Source organism: Ctenopharyngodon idella, chromosome 7, assembly GCF_019924925.1.
Source record: "Ctenopharyngodon idella isolate HZGC_01 chromosome 7, HZGC01, whole genome shotgun sequence".
Lineage (NCBI taxonomy): Eukaryota > Metazoa > Chordata > Actinopteri > Cypriniformes > Xenocyprididae > Ctenopharyngodon > Ctenopharyngodon idella.
The window spans coordinates 45515438-45542729 of NC_067226.1; the positions used below are offsets into that span (position 1 = coordinate 45515438).

Sequence of the window (27292 nt, forward strand, 5' to 3'; positions counted from 1 at the left end):
GTGTCAGTAAATTGGCCAGTGCCACCAAAATAAAAAGTGTTTTTGCCATCGTGTAGGCCACACTGGTCAAAATGTTTAGATGTTTGTTCACTATGGAAATATTTGTTATATACAAATTGCATGTTTTCTACTTTTTAGTTGACACTGTCTGTTTTCTACACTATACAAGAATGTCAGTTTTGTCTGAATGCTCTTGTGTATCACACAGCTTTTTAGATACAGATTTCAGCAGTAGATAAAAAATATACTGGGAAAAGTCAATACTATAATACACAAAAAGAAGATCTTCTCAGATTGCGATCGGGACAAAGTTTCAATCGAGAAAGTAGGACTTTTTGGACCAATATCTTCACAAAATGATGGCCCTTATCCAGTGTTGCTGACAACCTCAACCTCAGTACCTGTTGAAATCGAGCCAGGCTTGACTCGATGGATGCATCTCACACAAATGTCTCAGTTACGGAGACGTACATCGGACAGACAGATGCATAGGAATCTCGCTAGAGAGGCCAATCCACTTCAAATGTAACTAAAACGAGCTAATGCACATTGGCATGCAATCATTTGCAGCAGCTGCTGTCCCACGCAGCGCGGGTACATAATGAGCAGCAGGTGCAATGCATTCCTTAGCTTTTCGCTGAGGAGCCGAGCTGGTGACTCGGCGCACAGCAAGGTACAGCGACTGTGGTGATGGGACATCTGTCTCTGTTCCCTCCTTCAGGGAACGAGGGTTACCTTTGTAACCGAGACATTCCTATTCAGTCGGTCAAATCTGGTTCTCAAGGATGCAACAGAGTATAGGCCTGGCGCCTGACGCTTTGACATATCCGGCTGCCGAGAGTGGTAGAGGACTCAACAGGGTCTGCCTTGTATGGACTCTTTGGAGCAATAAGCGCATGTAAACGCAGCAAGCCGACACTAAGCCAGGAGGGGCTGTCATGAGGAGCATGAGTTCCGGGAGCCAGGTCCGTTGGGCCAGTGGGGTGCAACTAACAAGACCTGCTCCTCGTCCTCCCTGACTTTGCACGGTGTCTGTGCAAGTAGGCTCACTGGGAGAAACGTATATTTGCGTAGGCCCCGGGGTCAGCTGTGCGCCAGTGCATCTGTGCCGAGTGTTCCCTCGGACAGGGAGAAAAACAGCTGGCAGTGAGAGGTTTCTGGAGAGGCAAACAGGTCTACCTGAGCCTCCCCGAACTCTCTCCAAATCAGCTGGACCACTCTCACCACTTAGTCGCCACTCTCCCGGGAGCTTTCTCGTGAAAGCTCGTCGGCCACACGGTTGAGCACACCGGGGACATGAATGGCCCGAAGCGACCTCAGGTGCTTCTGACTCCAAAGGAGGAGATGTCAGGCGAGTTGCGAAATGCGACGGGAGCGTAGACCACCTTGATGGTTGATGTACGCGATGGTCGCAGTGTTGTCCATACGGCCCATCCACACCCCTGACACGGCATGCCCGTTGTACGTGGCACCCCAGCTGGTGGTAGAGGCATCTGTGAATACCCAAAGCATGCCGGGACACCTGCTCTAAGGGCACTCCTGCCTGAAGAAACAAGGGGTCCGACCACGGGCTGAAGGCTTGGCAACACTCCGGAGTGATTGCCACTCGGTGCGTGCTGCATTGCCACGCCCATCTCGGGACTCGGCCGTGAAGCCAGTGCTGAAGCGGTCTCATTTGAAGCAAACCGAGTGGGGTTACTGCTGCTGCGGCTACCATATGCCCCAGGAGCCTCTGACAGAATTTCAGTGGGACCGCCGTCTTGCAGTTGAACGTATTCAGGCAGTTCAACACGACTAAGCATGTTCTTCTGTGAGACGTGCTGTCCGTTCGACCAAATTCAACTCCATACCGAGAAAAGAGATTCTCTGCACAGGGGAGAGTTTGCTCTTTTCCCCGTTGACCTGAAGACCCAACTGGCTGAGGTGACTGAGCACCAGGTCCCTGTGTTCACGTAACTGATCCCGAGACTGAGCTAGTACAAGCCAGTCATCGAGATAGTTGAGGATGCGAACACCATGCTCTCTCATGGGAACAAGGGCTCCCTCCATGACTTTCGTAAAGACGTGGGAGAAAGGGACAGCCCGAAGGGACCTTGTACTGACATGTCCGACCCTCAAACGCAAAGCGCAAGAACGGCCTGTGTCGAGGGAGAATCGAGAAATGAAAGTACGCGTCCTTCAGGTCGATCGCTGCGAACAAATTTCGGGGACGGATGCACTCGAAAATGCGTTTCTGCGTGAGCATTTTGAACGGTAGCTTGTTAAAGCTCTGATTCGAAACTCACAGGTCCAAGATCGGTCATAACCCACCGCTTTTCTTGGGTACAATGAAGTAGGGAAGTGGATGCCCGATGGATGAAGTGGTCACCCGCCCTAGGGCCTCTTGCCTGGTTTTGCCACCCTTCTTGGCGGGGCCTAGATGGTGAGGGAGGAAGAGCCACTGGAACGGTGCTGTCCACGAACCGGTGAGCTCCTCATGCACCTCCGGGAAGAAGGGAGATACCAATCATCCAACCTCGAGGGCTCGGGACACGGTGGAGGGTTCCACACGAACCCGACCCTGTTGGCGGCCCGGGAAAGCATAGCCATCATCTCCGGATCTAACTCTGGCAACGCTACTGTTCCCGAAGGAAGCAAAGCAGCCGAATCATCATCCCCAGAGAAGTCTGGCTCACCCTCCAATGCAGCAATCAACACACCTTTGAGATGGTCCAGCACGTTCCCTCGGCAGCTCTACTGGCTACGGAGTGCAGGAGGGGTGAGGGTTCCTAGGGGGTTAGTTCCCCAAAGGAAGTGCACTCACCGTTATCCTCAGATCACTGGTACCACTGCCTGAAGCAACCCTCTGTGGAGGATTGGATTGTGGCAGTGGCACTGGGACTCCGCCCCTTTTCAGGAACTGAAGTCTCAACCACAACTCCGAGATGGTCATCTTCCTGCAATGGGTGCATGACTCATCCATGAACGCCGCCTCAGCATGCTCGACACCCAGACACGTGAGACAGCGATCGTGACCATCCCTCGGCACCATGTGTGCTTCCTTCTCTTTGAAGTTGCTCTCTTACCAGCCATAAGAATGGCTTTTCAGCACTCTGAAGCGCACTGTACCAGCCGTGAGAACAGCCTTTTTAATGCTGTGAAGACAGCTTTTAGCTCAATTAAGGCAAAAGAAATGAAAACACAAAGAGAAAAAAGAGAAGGATATCAACCCCGCTGCCATGCTCTATGCCAACACTGAAGAGAAGCTTCCTCCTGAAAAGCTGACTCTTTTAGAAAACACTGTTTGTGGGAGAGCAGAAGACATGAACCACTCGGCTCCGAAGTGAAAAGCTAAGAAATGCATTGCACCTGCTGCTCATTATGTACCCGCGCTGTGTGGCACAGCAGCTGCTGCAAATGATTGCATGCCAATGTGCATTGGCTCGTTTTAGTTACACTCGAAGTTGATTGGCCTCTCTAGTGAGATTCCTATTCGTCTGTCTGACGTACGCCGAACGTAACCGTCTGAATGGGAACTGAACTTTTTGCTTTAACTCCAAAAATACTCACTGCTAAGATAACCCTCATAATAAGCTAAAATGACATACTTTAGAACTAAAGACCTAATTTTCGTTACAAAATGGCTTGACAAAAAGTCTACTCTATTACAGGTTGCAGAATGAATGCACCTTCTGGTGCTGATGTAATGCTGACCTGAAAAAGGGAGTTGTTTGCTCTCTTCTTGTTCTTATTTTGTTTTTTGTTCCCTCTCTTTTTGTATTATTTTTCCTTCTCTATCTAATCTAAATAGGAATGAGTAGATGCTCTGTGATCAATATACCATGTATATACATCCAACGTCAGTGCTTAACTGACTGTGTCCAAAGGAAGAGCTTTGTGCATAAAGTCCCTCTAGGCGACACTGGCATCCTCGCAGTGCCATGTGACAAACTGATTGGGAGCTTGGTATCTCAGACATCGCTGCTTTACTCCAGCCCCTGAACATCCCATCCTCTTCAGCATATGACAGATTCCTCAATTAACATCTAAGCTTAAATCTGTGTTATTTGAGATACATATAATGTACACAATGAATATACAAATGCCATGCGTGCACACGCACACACACACACACACATACACAATTATTATATTATTCCTTATACTCAAATCTTGTTTGGCCATCATCATTTTTATCTGCTGGATCATAAGCGACTCTCATGCTTCACTTACACAGATCTTACCCACTCAATACTGTTGGCTTTCTTAAAACTTGGACTGCTCTTTTTTTCTTGCTGCCATTGTTCAGAAACATTCTGTATATGGAAATCTATATGACTTACAATTTTTTTACGATTGCTTACACACTAAAATAACACAGTTACTGAAACCTTACACTCAAGGAGCAAAACCTTAGCCCAGATCTGCACAACTATAAGCACATTCTCAGCCTCACACTTTTTGCACAACACTAAACACTCTACATTAGACACAGAAATCTAACATAATGTCACTTCTTTGCCATTTCAAGACACTGCTTTCCAAAATACCACCCCTATAAACCAATTGATCAAACATGGCCGTCAGGTGTTCAGACAATTAGGTGCTTAACTGTAAACTCAACAATCAGATGCAAGTACTATAAAAAGGCAAAAGGTGAGTTTTGTGTCTTCAATAAAATGGAAGGCAATGTTGCAGTAAGAGAGAGAAGGAGAAACATCATTGGCCACAGAGCTATTTTGAATGTCCCGGGCCAACATAGTGTTAACATCACAATGTATGTTGCAATCACGCAGAATGAGGTCCTCCACCAGCATGACAACTTAGGCCCTTACAACACGGCCCATATATTTACATTTTAGAAAGACTACACAAAATCATCACAGCAGGAGACCAAATGGATACATTGTCATATGGGACAATGTATATTTCCACCTATCTGCTCTGGTCCAAACCTGGTTTCAGAAGCGTCCACAATTTTCACTCCAGTACCTCCCACCATACTGTCCCTTCCTTAAACCCATTGAGGAGAGTTTTTTTTTTTTTTTTTTTTGGCATGGCAGGTTTACTATCTCCAGCCCTATGTCAGGATATCCCTCATTCAAGCCATGGAGAAGGCCTGACCTAATTGATGAAGGGTCTGTGCAAGGATGGATTCAAGAAGATTCTTCCCTCGCTGTCTTGCGTGAGAGGACATCACCTGTGATGTGGATGAAGTGCTATTGCCAGATCCAGCTAGGCCAAGAGATGATGCTTAGGTGTTTTTTCTATTTTTTTTTTTTTTTTTCATTTAAAGTCATGCTTTTGTTTTGTCTCCACAAATGTTTTTGTTCGTGTACTATATTGTATTTAGAATATGTCCTGATTTTCAGTGTAAAATGTAACCTTTGGAAAGGCATGGATGTATTGAACGGTTTTACAAAGTGGTGAGAAATAAATATTTTCATCAGTGTGCAGTACTGATCTTGTGTGTTTATTTGTTTGTTTGTTTGTTTTTTGTCAATATATTCATGTACTTTACTCTAACAATATCTCTGAAAAAATCAAACCCAGACTATATCATTAGAAAAGTATAAAAGTTAAAGTGTTTAAGATTGAGCACAGCAGTGTGTAAATGAATCAAACAGAATCAGACTGTATGAACCATGTGTGCTCCATACGGTGTCAAAGTTTGGTTTTGTTAAATTAATGTAAAGTTTTGAATGAAGTGTTTCATTTTGGTGTTCTGCTACTTGTGTGTGTGGATCTGTGAATTGTGTGTAGTGTTTTGACAAAATGAGCCTTGTTTTTAAAATTGTGCTTAAGCAATCATAAAAAAAAACTGTATATAATAGGCTACTTATTTATAATAATTATCAAATGCTAATTGCCTTGTCAGTCTTATATATGGTTAGTTGGTGACCCGTGTATCACTGAACAGAAGAACAGTGATACTCAGTAATGTAGGTCAGGTGATTCTGATCTTTTAGATGCCACGGATCCCCAAATATGGTTGTCCTCATGCAAGGGACCCTCATCCGAAAAATTAAAAGACTGTTATATATTTTCAAGTATAAAGACACAATTAATACAGTGGAAAATGACTATATGGCTGGCTTAAAATGACCAATTAAAAATCAGACACATAATTACTAGAGGCAACAATAATACTCAAAAGGTGAACATTTATTAATAAGCAATTTAATACATGTTTATTGTTGAATTATTATTCATTAAAATTATTAATAAATGTTTATTTATTAAACATATTAATAAATGTTAATTTCCAACATACTTTGGGTTCATTTTAAGCAGGCAATACAGTCATTTTTAAACAATAGTTGAATAAATAAAACTACCCAGCAGGTTAGGCAAACATTTAACCCAACTGATGGGTTATAACAACCCAAATGCTGTGTTTGTCCATTTTCAACCCAACTTGGGTTGTTTTAACCCCAGTGTTATAAACATATATCAGTGTATCTGTGCACGCGAGTGTCTGCAGACAGTTATGACCACTAGAGGGCGATTTTGACCACCATAAACTACAAAATGTGTCTGTTGCTAATGTTTACTGCTGTTTAGCAAGTCTACTTCAAAGATAAACCTGTTGTGTTTGCTTGCTTGTTTGATTTAAATTGTATTTTAGGTTTTCTTTTGTTTTGTTTTTGCTGCTGCTCAGCTTTTTTATGCCACAAAGAAACTTTATTGTGAGGCTGGTTTCTGCAAAAGAGAAGCAGGCATACGATACACAATACTGTACGATACACAAGATTAGCCTACATGTTACATTTTTGCAAGTAAGAATTTGTGTAAATTTTGTACAAACCGAACATCAAAGTCTGAAGCATTTATCCATAACATCACAAACAAATATTAGACTTTGTGTTCTAGTATCCCTTCAGAAAACTGACGAAACAAATAAAAGTGAACGCAGCTGAGGCATATCTATAGCCCTTTCTGAACTGAGCAGATAAGACGGAGAAGAAGCAGACGTTCCAAAGCAGAAGGTTATCTCTTTATGCCATCCACACAATGAAAAGGTTAATGTTGTTCATGAACATCTCACTACTGATGCTCCTTGTCAACATATGAATATAGACATGTCAAAATGTCAAAACTGAAATGCTTGTTTTGGTTTCTTACTATTTCCTTTTTTCCTTCTACTTCTCTGCTGCTTTGTTTATCTAGTCATCTAATTCATTCTTTCTTTCTTTACCTTTTTTGATGCCCCCATTTCTTATGTAATTTTGCCTGGGCTCAGTTCTCTACACCAGATTGCGTACGCTACGGATTGGTTTCATGTCTTTCCACCAACATGTGCTAGTCAATTCAATTATGTGATATGGGGGCATACGTTACAGAACCATTTAAAACAGAACACTCTTTGCTTACGCAATTCCTGAAAATAGATATCCAGTTGAAAAGCATTTAGCCCAATAATGTTGGGCAGATGATCTCTTTTGCTTTGGATAAGTGGTGTGTGAGTCGTGCAGCATTACATGCCTGGAGACTGGAGAGAAAAAAGGTCAACAATACAGAATTATACAAGCTCTGGGACTTTTTATCACTATGTGTATATTTGTGAATTATGTATTTTTGAGTGTGTTTTCCAGCTGCACAGCTGTCCTTTAAAACAAAAGTTCACCCGAAAATGAAAATTATTTTCTCACTTTTATGCTGTTCCGAACATTGATGACATGCTTCTGCAGTAAAACACAAAAAGATAAGGATTTTTGTTTTGTTTTGTTTTGTATAAAATATGTCTTTTCAGTACAGTGAAAGCAAATGTGCAAATGCTCCAGAGCTTTAAGAATGGCAAAAAAAAAAAATAAAAAAAAAAAAATAAAAAAAAAAAAATATATATATATATATTTAAATATTTTCTATTTTCATTTTACATTTAGTTAAACTTTTAGTAATTTTGTGTGTTTTAGTCTTATTGTTTTGTACATCATTTTTATTAATTTTATTTCAGTTTTAGTTATTTGTGTTCATATTGAATATGTTGATGTGAATGAGATTTGAAAACCATAGAGATTTTCAATGAATAACAACTTTAATTTCGGTCTGTATCATGGTTATTATAGGTACCTAAAAAAGTTCTCATTTTAAACTTTTTGCCAAGGCAACATTTCTTATTTTCATTTAGTTTATCTTGATTTACTAAAATGAGATTCGACAGTTACGTTGGAAGTGATTTCAATGAATAACCAGTGAAGTTTGGGTCTTTTTCAGACAAAGACTTGGATTATAGTGCATGAGTCTATAAAAGGACTATTTCAAGGGTCTTCAACCGGGGGTCCGCCGATTAATGTTTGATCACAAATATTTACAGCGGCTGCGTCCGAAATCGCATACTTCCCTACTATATAGTATGCGAAAAACAGTATGCGAGGCGAGTAGTATGTCCGAATTCATAGTATTCGAAAAACAGTCGGCGAGAAGTACCCGGATGACCTACTGCTTCCGACCCGAATTCTGTAGTAGGCATACGATGGACGCTGTGCTATCGGAGACGTTCGTTGTTAAGCAGTTTAATGAGATTAGAAAACTTAATGGACAGCAACATTCAGGCGGCAGTAGATTGTAGGGCTCACAGTTTGTAAATGTTATGTAAATATATATATATATATATATATATATATTTTTTTTTTTTTTCTAGAATATGTATATACTCTTTATTATTACCATTGTATTTATTTATGTATATATTGTATATAATATTTAGGCTATGTATATGTTGTGTGTATTTCTCTCTCCCTCTCTGTCTATATCTATCTACACATTATTTATTTATATATATGTTTTCAAGTTTATTGATTCATGTGTCTTTTATTTCTCTTGTGTATTTTTATATGCGTTCATTTATAACAACTTAATTTCGTTGCTCAAAATCAGCCTCTGTCATGATGTTCACAGACATGTCTTTTTATTCTGAGGTAAAATTTGCTAGCTAAATAGGTGATTATACTTTGACAAACAAGCTGTTGACGAAAGCGTGATCTGCGAGCAGCTGCCCGACGATTCCTTTGAGCTGTTGATTGAATCGACGATAAAACAAAAATGAAAGCGGTAAGCATTAATAAAAACATTGCCGATGAAAGCGGAGTAGAGCGGGCCCTTTAAATTTTCGCGCTGTTGTGACGACGCATGACACGTGACAACATTAACTTGGCGGATGTAGTACGTCCGAATTCCATTCATACTACCCATATTCATACTATATAAAACGTACTTTTTTAACGGTCGGGGAGTACGTTCAAATTCAAATGTAGTACGCGATTTCGGACGCATCCAGCGTGTTTTTGCAGCGGTTCTAGAATGCAACGCCCAATCAGAGGTGTAAGTTAGAATCCACTCACCGCTCAAAACGCCGGAGTTTTTGTTCAGTGATGAGTTCTGCTCGCTTTCGCGAATCCTCTCATTAACAAAGAAAGGCACGATGTAAGTAAGATATTAATTATGCAGTATACAACTTTATTGATTAATGGAATGTCGTGAGATCGCGAACTGAGATGAGTGACAGCTTTTAGTGATTGTAAAGTGAGCGCTTTCGAAGCTATATAGCTATAATCCATTGAATAAAAGTATTGTTTTTCATGCTGCTAAGAGGACCGATGACCAATTGACCCTTCGCTGGGAGTTTGATTGACAAGCTATCTAACCAATCATAACGCCGAATCCGCCATTTTGTCCGACAAAGCAGTCCGGAGTTAACGTTAGAAGATTAACCTCTGTGGACTTGAAAAATGATGTGTAGCTACTGACTTTTTTTCGCGTTTGAAACGACATTCCTTCTCATGTTCATTGTTTATTTGCTGCTATAAATTAACTAGTAGAAGAGATGATCGGTTCACGAGCCGCCTGATCTGAGGCGCTATAGCGATCTGTCACGACACATTAAAGAGCCACAAAACGGGTTTTATTGTACAAATTTCTTAAAAAATGACACAATTTGAAAGCTGGGACTTTGTTTAATATAATAAGTAACCTGCTCTGTCTTGTCTGCCGACGTGTTGTCAGTTTCCTCTTTGCTCCGCGATGTATTTTTCACGCTGTGTGGCGTGACAGCGCCATGGCTTGCCGGACAAAGCAACTGTAACTAAGGGGGGCGGGTCTTTGCGAAGGGTTAATTAGCCTAACATCTACATATAAATGCAGGATTCACTATCGAAATTGCAATTAATATAGTGATACTAGCCAAAATAACAGTAGATAAATATGAATATTTACTAATGAACCATGCTGAAAATCAGCCTATTTGAAGAATATTGTTAGCTGATGCTAACTGGCTAGCTAACTAGCTAGCTAGCTGATGCGATCTCGAGGTAATTTTTAAATATAAAATCCAGATATTTTATCAACCACCTAGTTAGATTACATTTGATGGAAAAACAAAGTATGTGGTGTTCAGAACATGGTAACTACGGTAATTATGACAGTGGGAAGCGATGCCCCCTGGGGGCGTTTTACCCCACAGACTAGGTTTGACAAAAAAAAAAAGTCATTCTAAAAATATAATTGTTTTCCTTAAATAACATGTACTCTCTAACTACAGGCCTTACTATTCTCATATCATATATAACTGTGATGTTCAGCAAAACAACAAGCTTTAAATCACTTTTTTTCTTACTGACAAGAATTAGATCACTTACCGCCAAAAATTAGATCACTTACTGTAAAATCCATTTTCTCTCAGGTACATCGCCAGTGTAAGCTTCAGAGTGAATACTTCTACATCACTCTTGTCAACTTAGTTCATAGCAACAACAAAAGTGTATCGACTTTATCTGGTGGTTATTTTGGGAAAAACAGTAGGGGGGCATTTTACCCCAAGGGGGCGTTTTCCCCCACTCTACCCCTACTAGAAAAATATTCGTACAAATATATTTTTTTAAATTCCATTCCAATTATTTGCAAAAGTAATGACTTGTAAATAATCTTAAATGTCTCTCTGTACATTGCTATTCTTGTTATGGTGGTGCCGTTGCGTTCACATTACATCTGCACTTTACTGGAGAACCCTCTCTAATTTCAGATACTCACTGATTTGATTCTTAATTGACCATCTCACAGTAAAATTAAAATGCTAAATTTTAGTAAACGTTAAGCTAAAGTTCAAGAAAATGTTTATCTGATTAATAAAAGAAGTATGACTCATTTAAAATAATTTACAATAACTGCAAACAACTAAAGAATTGTGATTTTTATTGCAACATGTTGTTTATTATGATGCATAAATATCAATTTTAACAATGAAAAGTAATATAGACAGTGATGCATGTGGAACAACAATAATGTGCATAGTTCTGATCTACTGTCTTAACATGATATAACATATTCTTAATCATAATATAATTAGTTTCTATTAATATTGAAGGCTATATGCTTAATATGTAGCTCTGTTTGACACATTTTGTATCGGGGGTTCCTGCTCCATGTCTCTATTGCCTAAAGGGTCCTTGCCCTGAAAAACATTGAAGACTCTTGGACTATATTTATGAACTATACTTATTTTTTGCAGTGTTGGAACTCAACAGCATATATTCCCTTTCGATTTTATCGCATGGAAAAAAGCAGCATTAACATTCTGCCTAATATCTCCTATTGTGTTCCACAGACGAATGGGTGGTGAGTATATAAAAGATGATAGAAATGTTACTTTTGAGTGAATTCTTTCTTATAATAGGTTGTCAAAAATCTGATCTGAACACTTTACTCTCATTTCATGCTCCACACAGGAACATGCTGTTAGTTCAGACTAGCTCAGCTAGAGCACAGCATTCAGGGACTTTGTCTGGGAACTCTGGAGTTGACCTTGAGGCCCAGCGGATATTTCCGTGTAGTGCTTTTCCACAGCAGGCGTAGATGGCACAGACCCAAAGAGGGAGAGAGAGAGAGACTGTAGTGTCAGGAGGTAAAGGAGGGGGGTATTTTTCTGTTCCTGACCTGGGCCAGAGTGACCTCAGCAGGGATGCTGTGAGAGGCTCTGCGGCGGCCGGAAGCCATAAGCCAGGATGTGAGTGGAGGCAGAGGAGAGGAGAGCAGAGCACTAACCCTCCTCTCTCTGGTGAGCTGCTCTGACTGCGCGACTCTGCAGGATCCCACTGAAGTGGAGGGAGAAAATAGCAGATCAAACACATCTACAAAGGCCTCTGGAGGAAACAAAAATACAGTGTTTCAAACATACCAATCATATCCTACAGCTCTCTCAAAGACTGGACGTTTCAATGGTCTAATCTCGTTCTTTAAGGTGCGAAAGGCGTTGGCGAAAAGCTGTTATTCTTACAGACTATAAATTTATACATTTAAAAATATTTGATCAGACATGTTGGTTTTAACTATTCTGAAGAATATGTGTGCAGTGTTTGTCCATGCAAAACTTGCATACCCAGCTAACAGGGAATGTTTTAAGAACTTCTCTAATGTTCTGACAAGTTTCTTCTCTCAAAGTTAACAGAACATTATCTGGTCTTTAATAATGTTCTCAAATCGTCAGCACTAAAACATTATTTTTGAACATTCAGAATTAACGTTTCATAACTTAATGACAATTTTAGCAAAACTTTCTTAGAACATGGCCTACAAAGTTCTGTCATGAAACTCTAGATGGTGCAGGCTGATATGTCCTTAACTCAATCTGCTTGCAATCACATCATTCTCTATATTCTCATCATTCTCTTCAAATACTTGGCTAGCATTTGCTGTAGCAGTGGAGTGCGTGTTCTGAAACCCTCCACCTTCCCCAGCTCCACCTGTATAGATCTGCTACGGGTAATTCATGTATTGTACAGCAGCAGCATGTCTTTCTTGCTCACAGCAGTGTGTCTCATATGTATTGGCAGTAGCAAGTCCTGTACCTGCTCTACAGCAGCATCAGCAATAACAGCAGCAGCAGCGAAAACATTGCTATATATCCAAATTGTTGTTATTGTGTATTCATTACTTCCATGACCTCATTGTTTCTACCTTAAATTAATATATTGCTTAAATAAATATACCTTGTTACATTGTGTGATTTGTATATGTACATTTCTGAAATTACATAATTTGGACACAGTCACCTCTGATAACAGATTACTCTAAACTGTAATGTTGACATGCATTTTCTGTAAAGCAGCTTTGTAACGATACGTATTGTGAAAAGCGCTATACAAATAAATGTGAATTGAATTAAATCAATAACAGCAGCAGCATCAGCAATAACAGCAGCAACAATATCAGCAGCAGCAGCAACAGTAATAACAGCAATAACCAGCAGAAATAACAGCAGCAGCATTAAAAGCAGCAGTAGCAATAACAGCAGCAGAGTAGCAGATTTATTCCACCAAGACCAAACATGTCAAAACTGTCATATCCATTTCCATGCCAAACACTCTGAGAGTTGTCATGACAGTATTTTTCTTAGCTGGTAGGCAGTTCAGGGTGGTTACTATGGCATTGCTTGGCAGTTTCTATGGTTTTTGGGTGGTTGTTAAGTGGCCTCTAAGTCTAAAGAGCACAGTCTGTGATTTTGTGATATGATTTGCGATAGGAAGTCTAATATACAATATATTTTGTTTTATTTTCTGATTACATCATTCATTCATTAGTAACACCTTAAAATAAATACATTTTACGTGAAGGCGTTAGGCATCATGAGCTAACAATGAACATATTTTTTTATTTAAGAAATCTAGGTTAAAGTAGGTAATTTAAAAAAGCTCTAAATAAGATTAATAAACAATATTATAAAAAGTATAATAAATTCTATTGTTCATTGTAAATTGATCACTCAAAAAATGTTTTTTTTTACCTCACCCCCATGTCGTTCCAAGACTTTGAAACACAAATGTAGATATATATATATAAGATATATATTTTAATATAACCCGAGAGATTTCTGCCCTTCTTTTGAAAGTCCATTCCCCAGAACTTTGACACTTAAAAGTTAAAGAAGAGACACAATTGCTTTAATTTAGACTTTTATTTACATAAACATTGATCAACACACATACATTGAGCATATCAAATATGGTTAGCGGAAGCTCAAACAAACTTATTTATTATTAATGTGCATTACAAAATATTGCTTCAAAGCACCTTTGGTTAGGAAACCATATGTGTAGCTACTTAAAAAATATCAATCCATAAACAGAAGAATTAAAGTCACCATTAAATTATATGGAATATTGGGGTATTTAGTATAAAAGATGTATCCATGCAGATCTTTTTTTTTTTTTTAAACTCATGTGCCTTCATAATCTTTAATCAAAATAACTTCTCCCTCTCACAGCGCCATCTCTTCTCTGATGATGTGTTTACTGGAGTTAGGGCGGGGCAAACTGTCACTCACATGAGATCCACCAATAGCAAACCATCCAATCAATTCCTGATGGACAAAATCAAGCCCCGCCCTAGTTCTTGTTCCAGAAACCGTTTGACTCAGAGACACGTCACAATAGAGAAGAAAAGACTATCGCAACTATTGCAACATGTCGACTTTTAAAAATACAGGTGTCTGGCCAATCCGTCATCTGTTTTCTGTATCTGTATCGTCTCTTTGTCTTATTTCATGATATCCTGACTCTGGAGGATAAAGCACCATTAAGACCTGCTTGGAAGGAATGGAATTAGTGTTAAATGAGAACAAAATCCTGTCATCTGTATTGTGTTTGTCCAGGTGTAGATTATAGTTATGTCATCCTCCACAAGTTTGTCTCTGCAACAATATCTTCACCATTTCCCCAGAGACGAGTGTGACTCATGACATATGGACTATGTATATGAAACAGTGTTGTTCACTGTGGCAGAAAGTGGCATGTGGAACAGTGAAGTATTGACCTCACAGGGAAGGTGTCAAGAGCACACAGTCCGCCTGGCCTCATGCTGTCATTCACCGAATTGAAAATAGCGAGGGAGGCTTGTTGTGTAGTGTAAAATAAGCTGTTCCAGAGGTCAATAGTCCTGGTTGTTTCCTTGCTTTTGTCCTCTCTTGTATAGTACATTACATGTGAAGATGGATCAGGGGAGATTTTCATGTTTTCTTTTGAATAGTCTTGGGTGAAAATGTATATACCGACATGCACAGCACAACTAAAAAATGAAATGAAGTGGAAATTGCATAGTATGATGAGGCGGACATAACGACTTAAAGATGGGGCAGAGAGAAACACAATCATAATTTAAAGAGGACCTATTATGCAGTTTTACAAAGTCTTGATTTTGTTTTTGGGCTCTACTAGAATAGGTTTTCATGATTGAATGTCCAAAATTTTTTTTTTTCACATATTTAGCATTGTTGCAGCACCTCTTTTCACAGTCCATCAGTAACGCTGTTTAGTTCCTGTCTCTATGAAGCCCCTCCTTCTGAAAAGCACAATGTGCTCTGATTGGTCTGCTGGAACAGTGTGTTGTGATTGGTCAGCTGCTTCAAGCATGTTTGGGAAATGTCCCGCCCCTTACCGTAACGCACTATGGAACTCAACCAGGCTCTGCCCTCTTTGTTCTGCATATGCTCTGGGCAGAGATTATTTAAATAATGAATATTGCATACATGTTGAATATAAGCAAAATAGGTCCTCTTTAACATCTGTTAGTCTATAAAACAGCAACAAAGTTTAATTTAGCAAAGGCCGGCACAGAAAAACCACATTTCTGAATCAGAACATTACATTCTCTCATCATTGGTAAACATAACAAAACTCTGCACAATTATTTTATTGTGCATTCATATTAGACGTTATTATCTATTCAAATTCATGTCTGTGTGCATGACTCATCTCGGCTCTGTGATAAAAGCTGTGTCCTAGGAAAAAAGGTCAGGCTATGTGTCAAGGCAGAGCGGTGGCCTTGTTTTGCAATGAAAGAGTTATTCCCAAAATGGGCTCCTCCCAGTCTCCAAAAGGGCTGTGCATAAGATTTTAGAGCATAACTGCATGGAAAATCTGCTCTAATGACAGCCCAGGGCAAGGCTGTGTCCATTGTGCTTCTTGTTTACATGGCTTTGTGGAGATAATTGTATCAGAGGGAGGGAGAAAAGGCTTACGAACTGAATGGGGTCTTTGTTAGGCCAAGCTTCTCATTGTACTTAATGAGTTTTAGAGGAGTAAGTAGCCAGTCATGGCTAAATGATAAGTGAAAAGCATAATGATTACTTCCTCTAAGGTGGTATAGAACCACACTTATAAAGAAACAAATGGTCTAATACAAAATAACATTAAATGTAGCACTTCAGAGACCGTAAAGACGTAAATAAACGGATTAATACATTAATATCTGGTGCTCAGTCAGTGTAAATGAATTATTAGGTGTTTTGAGGAGGCGGACATGGTCATGGACAGTTGCTGAAAACAGCTTTAGCTTCTTCTTGCTGAAGGTCCTGGACTTTAAGATTTTATTTCAGAGTGTTTTAGTATTTTATTTCAGCTTGTTTACCCTAAGAATAATATTTGAATTAGTAGTAATCAAGTTAAAGCGCAAGGACAATTTCCAAATTGTTGTTGCAGTTTTGAAAAGCTTAAAATGTACATTTTTGTACAGTCATTAATATAATATCTCTATTAATTCTTCTCATTCATGTTTTATAATGTAGAAAAGTCATTGTTATTTTTGCCCTATTATCGACAAATGTCACAGAAGTAAAAAGAATAAAAGTAAGTCTGGTTGACAAAATTGCTAAATTGCTGTAATTTAGATATTTTAAGGAAGTATATTCATAAAGCATATCTATAGGTATAGAAAACTTTTATAACTTGATTATTTACAGTACACATGATGAGAAAAGTGCGGCTGCTGCTCAGTGAAGGACTGACAGTTAGTTTACATGAGGCTGTCTAATTGAACAAAACATTTTTGCTACCATCTTTTGAATACAGATTTTTGCAGGTTTTTTTTCTCAAACACTTGGAGTGTTTTAAAATGAGACAAACCAACTAATAGAAACACCAACATCACAGAATTCTTAAAATTGACTCCTAATAGCTATACTGATGTTTTCACACCAAAATGATGTCACTTCCTGTGGGAAGATGTCATTTCTTGTCCTTAAAGTGATTTTATTTTTATTAGAGAAAAGAGTTGATAAACACATGGAATATTTCATAATATATATAATATTCATAATATTTCATCAAATGTCATGTTAGAAGTTAGTGTACCCTAGTAAAAAATAAATAAATAAATAACTACCAAAATCTATTTAAAATACATTTATTTCATACTAAGTATACTTAAAATCAATTAACATATTTATTGACATATCACTTAAGACTTACTGATAGAAAATTATAATTTAACTCTATTAGGACTATTTCTTTATTGCACAATCCACATTTCTTAATATTATTCCTAAAAAGTGTTTTAATGTCACTATTAATAAGGATTGTATGATCTTTGTATAATAAAAGCAAGATATTTAAAGTATACTTGCAATAGTTCTACTTCAGCACATTCAGTCTATGTTTAGTTGGACCTCAGCAGCTACTTCCACACAAAATAAAGTGCAAAATTAAGTTTATTTCAAATTTAGCAGACTTTAGGTATACCAGTTTTGTATAGGCTACCAAAAGTACAATTGCAGGGTATTTTTATTAAGCACATAAATATGTAAATGTATTTGTAGTATACTTAGCACAAAATAAATGTATTTCAAATACATTTTAGTATTTTTTTTTTCACTAGGGTAGCCTCATCTACAGCTACTCAAACTTATTCATCCCATGTTCGCTTAAAACTAACTTAAATGGGTTTAATATTTAATAGGCTACAATATGTTACGACATATGGTGAGGATATGAAAATATGAAGTAAAACAGACGGTCAATAAAGCGAAAGTAGCGTTCGGTCAGTCAGGGCGGGACCGGGAAACGCTCGTGCAGAAGGGAAGCAAGACCGGCTCATTACACAAATGTTTGGAATTCCACTTCCGTTTAGTGGAATTCAAGAAGTCTCCACAACTTTAAATCCGCACGTCTAGATAAGAGGCACATACACTGTATTGCTTATCAAATGGCTTCTTCACCGCAGAAATCACCGTCCTCACCGAAATCTCCCACTCCGAAGTCGCCGTCCTCCAGGAAAAAAGATGATTCTTTTCTTGGGAAATTTGGTGGAACTTTAGCAAGAAGAAAAAAGGCAAAAGAAGGTGTGAATTCATCTTAACTGCATGGATAGCCGATGTCTCTGATATTAGGCTCTCTTGATGCATGTCAAATAAATCTCTGCTCTCTTAAGCTCACTGATGTTTAGGCATGTATCTGTCATAGTTATCAACACCTGTACTCTATATTTGTTTTTTATTTTATTTTTACAAGTACGTAATGCAGTAGTGCAAGCTTATAAATTATACTATATCCTATAATAATATATAAAATGCTATAACAGGCTACTGTAAGATGATAGCCTAATTATGATATTTTGAATAGTGCTTTTTATCTCAGAAAAAAAAAAAATCTTTCTTTCTTAATTTCTCTTTCGTTCTTTCTTTCTTTCTTTCTTTCTTCGTGCTACTGTTTGATTCTGACAATGTAAACTGTAAGTACTGTGAGTGTTTACAAAAGGCTGCATGTCTCTGCTGTGACCATATAAGGAAGAGAAGTGGCTGTTCAATACTCATTGTGAGATGATGGGTAAATATGTAAATAATATGCATGAGAAAATATTATTGCTTATATTTTCATATTAACGGTCAGAAATGTTTCATAATTCTGTTATGACAACATCTTTGCTTTCTTAATTCATTAATTCAGATATTTACTTCAACATTTAAAGCAGCAATTAAACTTTGTTTTGTGTTTTAGTTTTAAGTATTTTTTTACCGTGTATGTATTTATTTTTCCCCCCTAAAAATTGCAATACAAACATAAGAAAAAATGTGAAGAAAAAAACGTGAAAATGTATTGTTTGTGTATTTCATTCTTAGTTTCTGAGTGTGGTGACATCCATTGTTCATTCAGAATGTCACTGCTGATCCTTTGACATTCATATATATACAGCATAGAAGTGATGGAATTGTTTGTCTTGTTTTTTTGGTCCCATGTGGCAGAGACATATTTAGTTAGCTGGTATGTTTATTTGTGGGTTTAGATTTCCACTGACTAAAAGAGAAAGAACCGCAAGCCACAACAGGAAGTACCATCTGGCACCCCGAGAGAAATGAAAAATCCTGTCAAAAGTTCATTTACAAGCTGTAAATCTGCTGTTATGGATAAGTTATAAACCTGCGAGTTCATTGGGAAGCCGGCGAGCTGCTTCTCCTTGCCCTCAGCTGTTAGAAGCCACTATGGCAGGATTCGGTGTTGATTAAAAACAGGATGTCGATATCTCTAGGGATCTGTACCGATTCTTCTTCTGGACTGCCTCTCACAGAGATGTGCTGCAGCATTGCTTTAGTGATTGGCCAGTATCGACGGGGCCACTGGGCAGATGGAGACAGAGAGGGTGTTTAGAAGATCACCTGCATGAGGGCTGGTTGAGACACCACTGATTCACAGGACGGCAGGCAGGGTCAATTAAATGAGAGATTCAATGGAACAGCAAGATTTAGAGGCTTAATCTATAAGCATTAGCTATCACTAATCTGTTAATAGGTTTAAGAGTTACACTTCCAATGTCCACCATAAGAGTAGGAAGCTAACTGATGATACACTTTCCCACTGACAGCATATTCATGTCACAGAGTGAAGTCAGGACCTACCCCATCTGAAAAATCATGCTGTGTATTGTAAATATTATAATGATATATACTTAAAATAATCGTGTAAGTAGTAAAACAATACAAACACACACACAAAAAAAAATGCGTGTAGAAACATTTTGACTCCCTCCTCACAGTGCTTTGGTCCACTGCCTGCTTTCCCGATTTACCGCAATCGTATAAAATCGCAGAAGCAAACTGCTATTAGGGGGATGGCGGAGCAATTGAACTCGGGTTGGACCAGGCAATCGAACCAAGTGTGAAAGCACCCTTAAACAGAAGTAATTATGGGTTTAAGCGTGTAGCGGTGAAACCCTATTGTAATTGTTAAAATTTTAAAGGATTAGCATTCTCCCCTAAAAGTGATCGGGCAGACCAAGTTGTATAAACTTGAAACTTTGAGGGATGGTAGTACTTAAACAGTCTATAACATCATCAAGACTCATCCCTATCGGCCTGACGGGGGCGCTATAGCGGTGAAAAAAATTTAATCGCTCATAACTCCTGAACCGTTAGCCGTAGGCTCAAGCGTCTTATACCGTTGAAAAAAAGATGGACAAAATGCATGCCTCGGCTTTGCTCGTCGTTCTGGCAAAATTTTGTGGTATTTTAAATTTTTTGAAAAACCTACTTTTGCAAACTAGTCCTATAGGTTTTTGGCCCGATCGGAACCAAACCAGTGCAGCAAGATTCTGGAGTCTGATAATAATTATCCAAAAAAAAGTTCTGATTAATGGTCCCTAAGGGCCGCCAAAACTTTGCAGTGGGCGGAGCCACTTTTACTAAAATGGCTATAACTCGTGAACGGTACGGAGATATTTTCACCAAACTCGGCACACCTATGTAAGAGCTCAATCTGTGGTCATGTGAAAAAAATGCTATAACAGGAAATAACAATAAAAATGGCTATCACTATCTCACTGTTAGTCCGACTGACTTGAACACTGGCATGCAGTGTCTTTGTCCAAGACGCCATGATTGTCTATGAGGATACTGACGTATCTCAAAAAACAGGGCTGCCATCGGCCAATGAAGTTTGAGCAGCTATCAGACAAGGTTAACAGAGGCTGATTATAATGAAACATCGCTGGGCCTGTTTGATTCACAGCCCTAGAGGCTTGTGAGATTCATACAGAATAGTAGAACTCCTCATTCTGAGCAACTTTGCCTCTAGGACCGCCACTGTCCATCGAATCATTCGTTATATATTGGAGATTGTTTCAAAAACCAGCTTTGCCGAACTAGTCCTAGGTTTTTGGCTTAACCTCGATAACTGTTAAAAAGCTTTATAAACCATATATTTCCCATGGTATATTGTCTGTATTGGCTGTAAATGGTCTTTTCTGTCTATGATCGAGATGGTTACAGGCTTGATAATTAAAACATTATACCTTTTTACGCATGTGCTTAAAGGCATTAAAGCGCTTGAACCCCGATAATTGTTATTATGCAGCTATATTATTGAAATTACATTTGAAGATGTAATCTACTTGAATCGTACTTAAGTGGGTCAGAAAGTTCATCTCATTGCATTTATTATAAATTAAAACTGTAATAGGCCTACATTTTTATTTAATTGTAAATAACATGCAATTAAGTGTCTGAAAACATTAACATTCAGTTCTCACTTCTTCTTTTAAAGTATATTATTTCTGAAATAATGCTCTTTTTAGAAGTATGCTAGTGTGTTTTTTTTTAAAAGGGAATTATAACTGCAAATGGCTTATTGTCTCTGCATATTATGTGTGGTAGGTATTTTAATACATGTATTTTAAGCATATGAAAATAATGAAGAAAATTAATGTTAAAATTCTATAAAATATTTAGTATAATAAAAAATACACTCTTCACCTTCAACATAATGTAATGTGATTTTAGATATTTTGTACTGGTTTCTGAACATTCTTTATTTTGGTAAATATTGCTGTATTGATTGAAGGTCTGAGTTGTAGTTCTTTTGTTAATCTGGACGTGTTCAGGGATGAATGCATAGCATTAAATGAGACCGTTTGAGTAGCCCCCTCCCCGGTAAGGCTAATACAGCATAACTGACCTCCAGTGATGAGAGGCACAGCTTAAAAAGAGCTGTGTGTTCAGCTCTGCCAGCTCTTTGAGTATTGCTGCTAGATGATGCTACATTTTATGAGGTCATATCATATAATAAACTATATATTTTTACTGTTATTTCAGAGTGAGTGATAATATTATGCTACTCAAGGTTTTTGTTCACTAGCTGGAGTGCCCAGGATATCCACCAGAGGGCACTTCTCCCCAGAAAATTGTCATTTCACCATGAACTACATATCCCAGAATCCTTTGCCCGGACTCATTATCCCTGATTAATTTCAGCTGTTTCTTATTTACCCTTGTTAACTCTGTCTATATAAACCTGGTTAACTCAGTCACTCTTTGCGAAGTCTTGTATGTGTCACCCTGCATTCCTGAGTGTTATTTCTGGTTTTTCAGCTCATGGTTTTGATCTTCTGCTTGTCTCCCTGGATTTGCCTATGTCTTCGACTCATTCGCTATGTTTCCATACAAAGTTGCGAATTTAACTTATGCACGAAATTGCAATATCGCATAAAACATTTGCGAATAAAGCACCGTTTCCATCCTGTGAGTCAAAGAGAACAAAATCGTCACTTCCTGATAAGCTGGTGCTAACTATCACTAAGAGACATAGGAGAAGCCACTGTATATAATAATTTTCATATATAATAAATTATTTGCGTCTCAGAGCGAGCAGACGAAATGCAATAAACGTGTTATCTTGCTTTCAGAGGCGGATGCTGCTGTTTGGGAACGCAGTCATGTAAGACTATTCAGGGAGGAATTATACCAAACCACATTGACGACAGACTTCTGAATGACCAAAACAGCATTTCAGATGCTTTGCAATAAGATTTTTCCACTTGTTAGTACAGTTTTGCCTTCCCATCACACAAAGTCACATGATTTTTTTGATGCGCATCGAGGAATTTATTCAGTAAATGTGTTTCCATCGCAGTTCATTCGCATGTTTTCTTATCGGATAGAACATTTATCCAACTTTTTTTTTTTTTTTTTTTTTTTGCAGTGCGTATCTTTGTTTTCTTCCTTCTTTTTTTACCTGGTTGTGACTAAATGGACCAAGTTTATGAGGCTTCGCTGACAAGATGTTAATTTATTCATCTGTTTGAAAACAGAAAGTTTAGCTTCAATGAAAGGTTTTGAGTTCAGAGTTCTGAAACTTACTGTATATTTACATTGAGATTTTGTGACACGGAGCATAAAGTGGTTCAAGAGAAAATCTTTTTATATACATTTGTATCATGTGTTGTGATGCATTTCTTTTCACAGTGTCTGAGCTCCAGGAGGAGGGTATGAATGCGATTAACCTGCCCCTCTGCCCCACACCCTTTGAGCTGGACCCTGAAGACACCATGCTTGGTAAGATTTCTCAACATTACTGATAATTCAGAGTTGAACTAAACAATCTCTGTCATACTAAAAGCTGCTGTATTTCCCATTTGTCTCAAAAGACGAGAATGAAGTCCGTACCATGGTTGATCCAAACTCAAGGAATGATCCCAAACTCCAAGAGCTGATGAAGGTAAATCAACTCCAACATGATTGTAGTAGCCTACATCTGCTCTTCTTTGAGAGCTTTGGCCTTTTTTGTTCACTCTCTTGACTTGCAACTCTCAAGTGATACAAGTTAAGCTGCATTTCCTTCGCAGGAACTTTCCCCAGGAACTAGGGACTTTAGGCCGGTACTCAGTGTGTTTCGACCGCAGGGACCAGGGTCTAAATGAAGTTCCGGGTAAAAAATACCCTTCAGAAAGTCCCTGCTCTTGCAATAATACTTTTTCAAAGTTCAGCAACTTTCGGGGGTGGGACTTGGGTGCTGAACATACTGATTGGTTGACTCCACACAGCATTTTATGTCAGCCACCATTTTTAAAAGTCTGTTGAGGTGTGTGCAGTAAGAGTTGTTTGCTATTTGAATCAACAATGGAGTTTAAAATATACATCTGATGGGCCGACGACGAGGTTCAGGATTTATTAAGCTTATATGCGGAGGACAAAATCCAGCGTGAACTGGAAAGTCGCGCACAGTCCTACATCACCGGACTACTCTTCATGGTAGACCGCTATGGAAACACAGACAGCAACAGGCTTGGGGGAAAAAAGTTCCTGGGAAAAAGTTCTTAGGACAAATGTTTCTGGGTAATTTAGGTGGAAACACAGCTTTAGTCTAGTGGCACAATTGTCATCTATCATGCAAAGAGACCCATGTTCAAATCCTGATCTAATTGTACACTCTTAAAGGGGTCCTTTAATGCTTTTTTAGCTTTTTTAACTTTAGTTAGTCTGTAATGTTGCTGTTTGCGCATTAAAAAAGATCTGCAAGGTTACAAAGCTCAAAGTCCACTTCAAAGGGAGATATTTTATTTAACAGAATCCACTTTCCAAGAATTACAACGAATGACTCGTTTGGACTACAATGCGTTTTTTCCAGGCTTTGTGAAGTCACAGTGTTACTCATTTGAATAATTCCCGCCCACAGATTATGCAAAAAAGCTGCATTAGAGAAGACAGTGTTGTTGTTATGTCAAAGAGACGCTGTTTTTTCCACCCCGTTTCCAAAACTGACCTTCCTAAGGCTGAGTTAATTTAAAACACTGTTCCTGAACATTATAACCCCAATGTTTATCTGTGTGCTGCACATTTTACGGAGAACAGCTTTCAGAATCTAAAGCCCAAAGTATACTCCACTGTTTACGTGTACACGAGGGTCAGCGTACAGTATGCGTGGCGCGAATTTCGTCATTAGAAGAGTACCCGCAGTGCCGGATTTTTGTAACCGCACATACGCATTTAATTTTTTTGCAGTAATTAGTTTATCCACAGGGTGGCAACCGTGCCCTGGGGGCGTCAGTTCACAAGGTAGTCAAAGAAAAACTGCATTAACAGAACAGACCGGAACGCATGCAAGCTACAGCGATGAAGGAGGCCTATATAGATGAGAGATTGTGCGAAGAGGTTAGAAAGCACCTTCATTTGTACAACTCTAGGATGAAAGAATACAAAGATATTTACATGGGTTGTAACTCGTGGCGAGAGATTGCTCAAAACTGTGCATGCGTCAAACGCCTGTGTATGCGTGCGAGTCAAATGAAGTATACTTGGGCCTTAAGAGAGTACAATGCAGGCTACGCACAAAAGCTTCTCCTGAAATGGAGCAGTTCCCACTTTGTCGGCAGTGCTTGAAGTGGGAAAGAAAAAGTGCCTGTACTCCCGATGCTCGGTTCAAAACGCATTCCCGAAGAAGAGAGGGTGTGGTGGGCTTCCGTACGTGCAACATGTTGGAAGTGCCGGTACGCAAGGAAAACTGGTGGTATGCTAAAGGTAAAAAGTGGGCGTACCAGCCCAATTCGAGCACTGTTTGTCAGGACTGTTTGTATTACCATAGTTTTCCGACAAATATCATGATTAAATGGTGTGTAACATTATATCTAAAATGGGTGCTGTAATAATGTAAAAAATAATATATTTTTTTTAACAATCAAGCATGAAAGCATATTCTAGTACACCCCAAAAACAAAATCAAGACTTCGTAAAAGGTCATAATAGAACCCCTTTAAAATAAAGTTTCCAAAAGGGGGGTTTCACAGCGATGCCATAAAAGAACCATTTTTGGTTCCCCAAAGAGTTCTTACAAGAACCGATTTTTCTTAGTGCGAAGTATGTATATGTATAATTGTATATTAATAATGTGAGTAGAGTAATGTGAAACAATATTTGAAGACATTTAGTAACTCATAACAGAACCACAAGCTACTTTAGGAAGCAGTGATGATTGACTCGTAAGGGCAGTTTTGCGGTACAGTAGTCTTTTAACATGCATATTCAATTAGTAATGGTGTTTCATGACAGGTGCTCATTGATTGGATCAATGACGTGCTGGTGGGAGAGAGAATCATTGTTAAGGATCTAGCTGAAGACCTCTATGATGGGCAGGTTCTTCAAAAACTCTTTGGTGAGGAATCTGTATATTCTTGTTCCATTAAGACCCGGTATTCTGTTGTGTAACCTATAAATTGTGTATTTATTCCCAGAGAAACTGGAGGGAGAGAAGCTGAATGTGGCTGAGATGACTCAGTGTGAGATCGCTCAGAAACAGAAACTGCAGACTGTTCTGGAAAAGATCAATGACACCCTCAAAGTTTCCTCCAGGAACATTAAATGGAATGTTGACTGTATGTACTATAGCTTTGGCCTCTTTTTTCATTGGCCTATTATATGTTATACATTATAATACTATTCAGTACCAACTGTCTCTCTCTTTTTTGCAACCAGAACAGTTTGTTTCTTTTTAACATCAATTGTGGTCACTGGGTATATCACTGCTTAAAGGGATAGTTCACACAAAAATGAGAATTATCCCATGATTTACTCACCCTCAAGCCATCCTAGGTGTATATGACTTTCTTCTTTTAGACAAACACAATCGGAGATATATTTAAAAATATCCTGGCTCTTCCAAGATTTATGATGGGAGTGAATGGGGGTTGAGATTTTGAAGCCAAAAAAAGTGCATCCATCCATCTTAAAAGTACTCCACACGGCTCCAGGGGGTTAATAAAGGCCTTCTGAAGCGAAGTGATGGGTTTTTGTAAAAAAAACAAAATCCGTATTTAAAAGTTTATTAACTATAATAACTAGCCATACTCACTGATTTGCGGCAGAAGTTTAACCTCTGACCCGACGCATGATGCAATGATGAACGCAGAAGCACAGAGGATAGAGCAAAACAAAACACCGGTCATAAATTAAAAGTCTAAAATGAGAAATTTTACAGAGAAATGTCAGAGGATTTCGAAATAAGAGAAGAGGAGCTTGAGTTTGTTGCACAGTCCTATTTGTTTGAACTGCGAGAGGCGTCTAAGCTTACGATACTTCTACATCTGCGTCATGCATCCTGTCAGGGGTTACTCTTGTGGCGCAAGTCGACTTGCGCAGTATGTGTATGGTCGTCTGCCGGAAGCTAGTTATTATAGTTTATAAAGTTTTAAATATGAATACTTTTCTAACTAAAACCCATCTCTTCGCTTCAGAAGGCCTTTATTAACCCTGTGGAGCCGTATGGATTATTTTTATGATGGATGGATGCACTTTTTTTGGCTTCAAAATCTCAACCCCTATTCACTCCCATTATAAAGATTGGAAAAGCCAGGATATTTTTAAATATATCTCCGATTATGTTCTTCTGAAAGGAGATTGTATACACCTTGGATGGCTTGAGGGTGAGTAAATAATTGGGGAAATTTTCATTTTGGGGTGAACTATCCCTTTAAGGACCTAGATTTACATTAGAAATAAAGATCCAATACAGTTTATTATACAAATGTGTGTGTGTGTGTGTATATATATATATATATATATATATATGACCTTCCTTTTCATTATTATTTTTCATTATTATCATCATTATTATTATTGGCATTTCACCTTTTGTTCCTGCTGTTTATTCTTCTGTGTATTTCTCAGCTGTTCATGCTAAGAACATTGTGGCCATTCTTCACCTGCTGGTGGCTCTTTCTCAGCATTTCCGTGCCACTATCAGACTGCCAGACCATGTGTCTATTCAGGTAGTAGTGGTACAGGTGCGTT

The 27292-nt window shown here is 38.6% G+C and overlaps 1 protein-coding gene across 3 annotated transcripts in view; it reads left to right on the forward strand.

The window, feature by feature from the left end:
• The first annotated feature begins 9278 nt into the window (after positions 1-9278).
• parvab (parvin, alpha b) overlaps positions 9279-27292 on the forward strand; it is a 29034-nt gene continuing 11020 nt past the window's right edge. Inside the window, exons 1-6 of one of the 3 annotated variants that reach the window (XM_051900832.1) lie at positions 9279-9405; positions 22976-23065; positions 23158-23228; positions 25556-25658; positions 25738-25878; positions 27170-27285. In XM_051900832.1, coding sequence (XP_051756792.1) covers positions 22999-23065; positions 23158-23228; positions 25556-25658; positions 25738-25878; positions 27170-27285 — 498 coding nt within the window. In that variant the 5' untranslated portion in view covers positions 9279-9405; positions 22976-22998. Of the gene's footprint in view, positions 9406-17793; positions 18086-22416; positions 22551-22975; positions 23066-23157; positions 23229-25555; positions 25659-25737; positions 25879-27169; positions 27286-27292 lie in introns of those variants that run through there. The other 2 variants (XM_051900830.1, XM_051900831.1) reach the window with 2 other exon arrangements.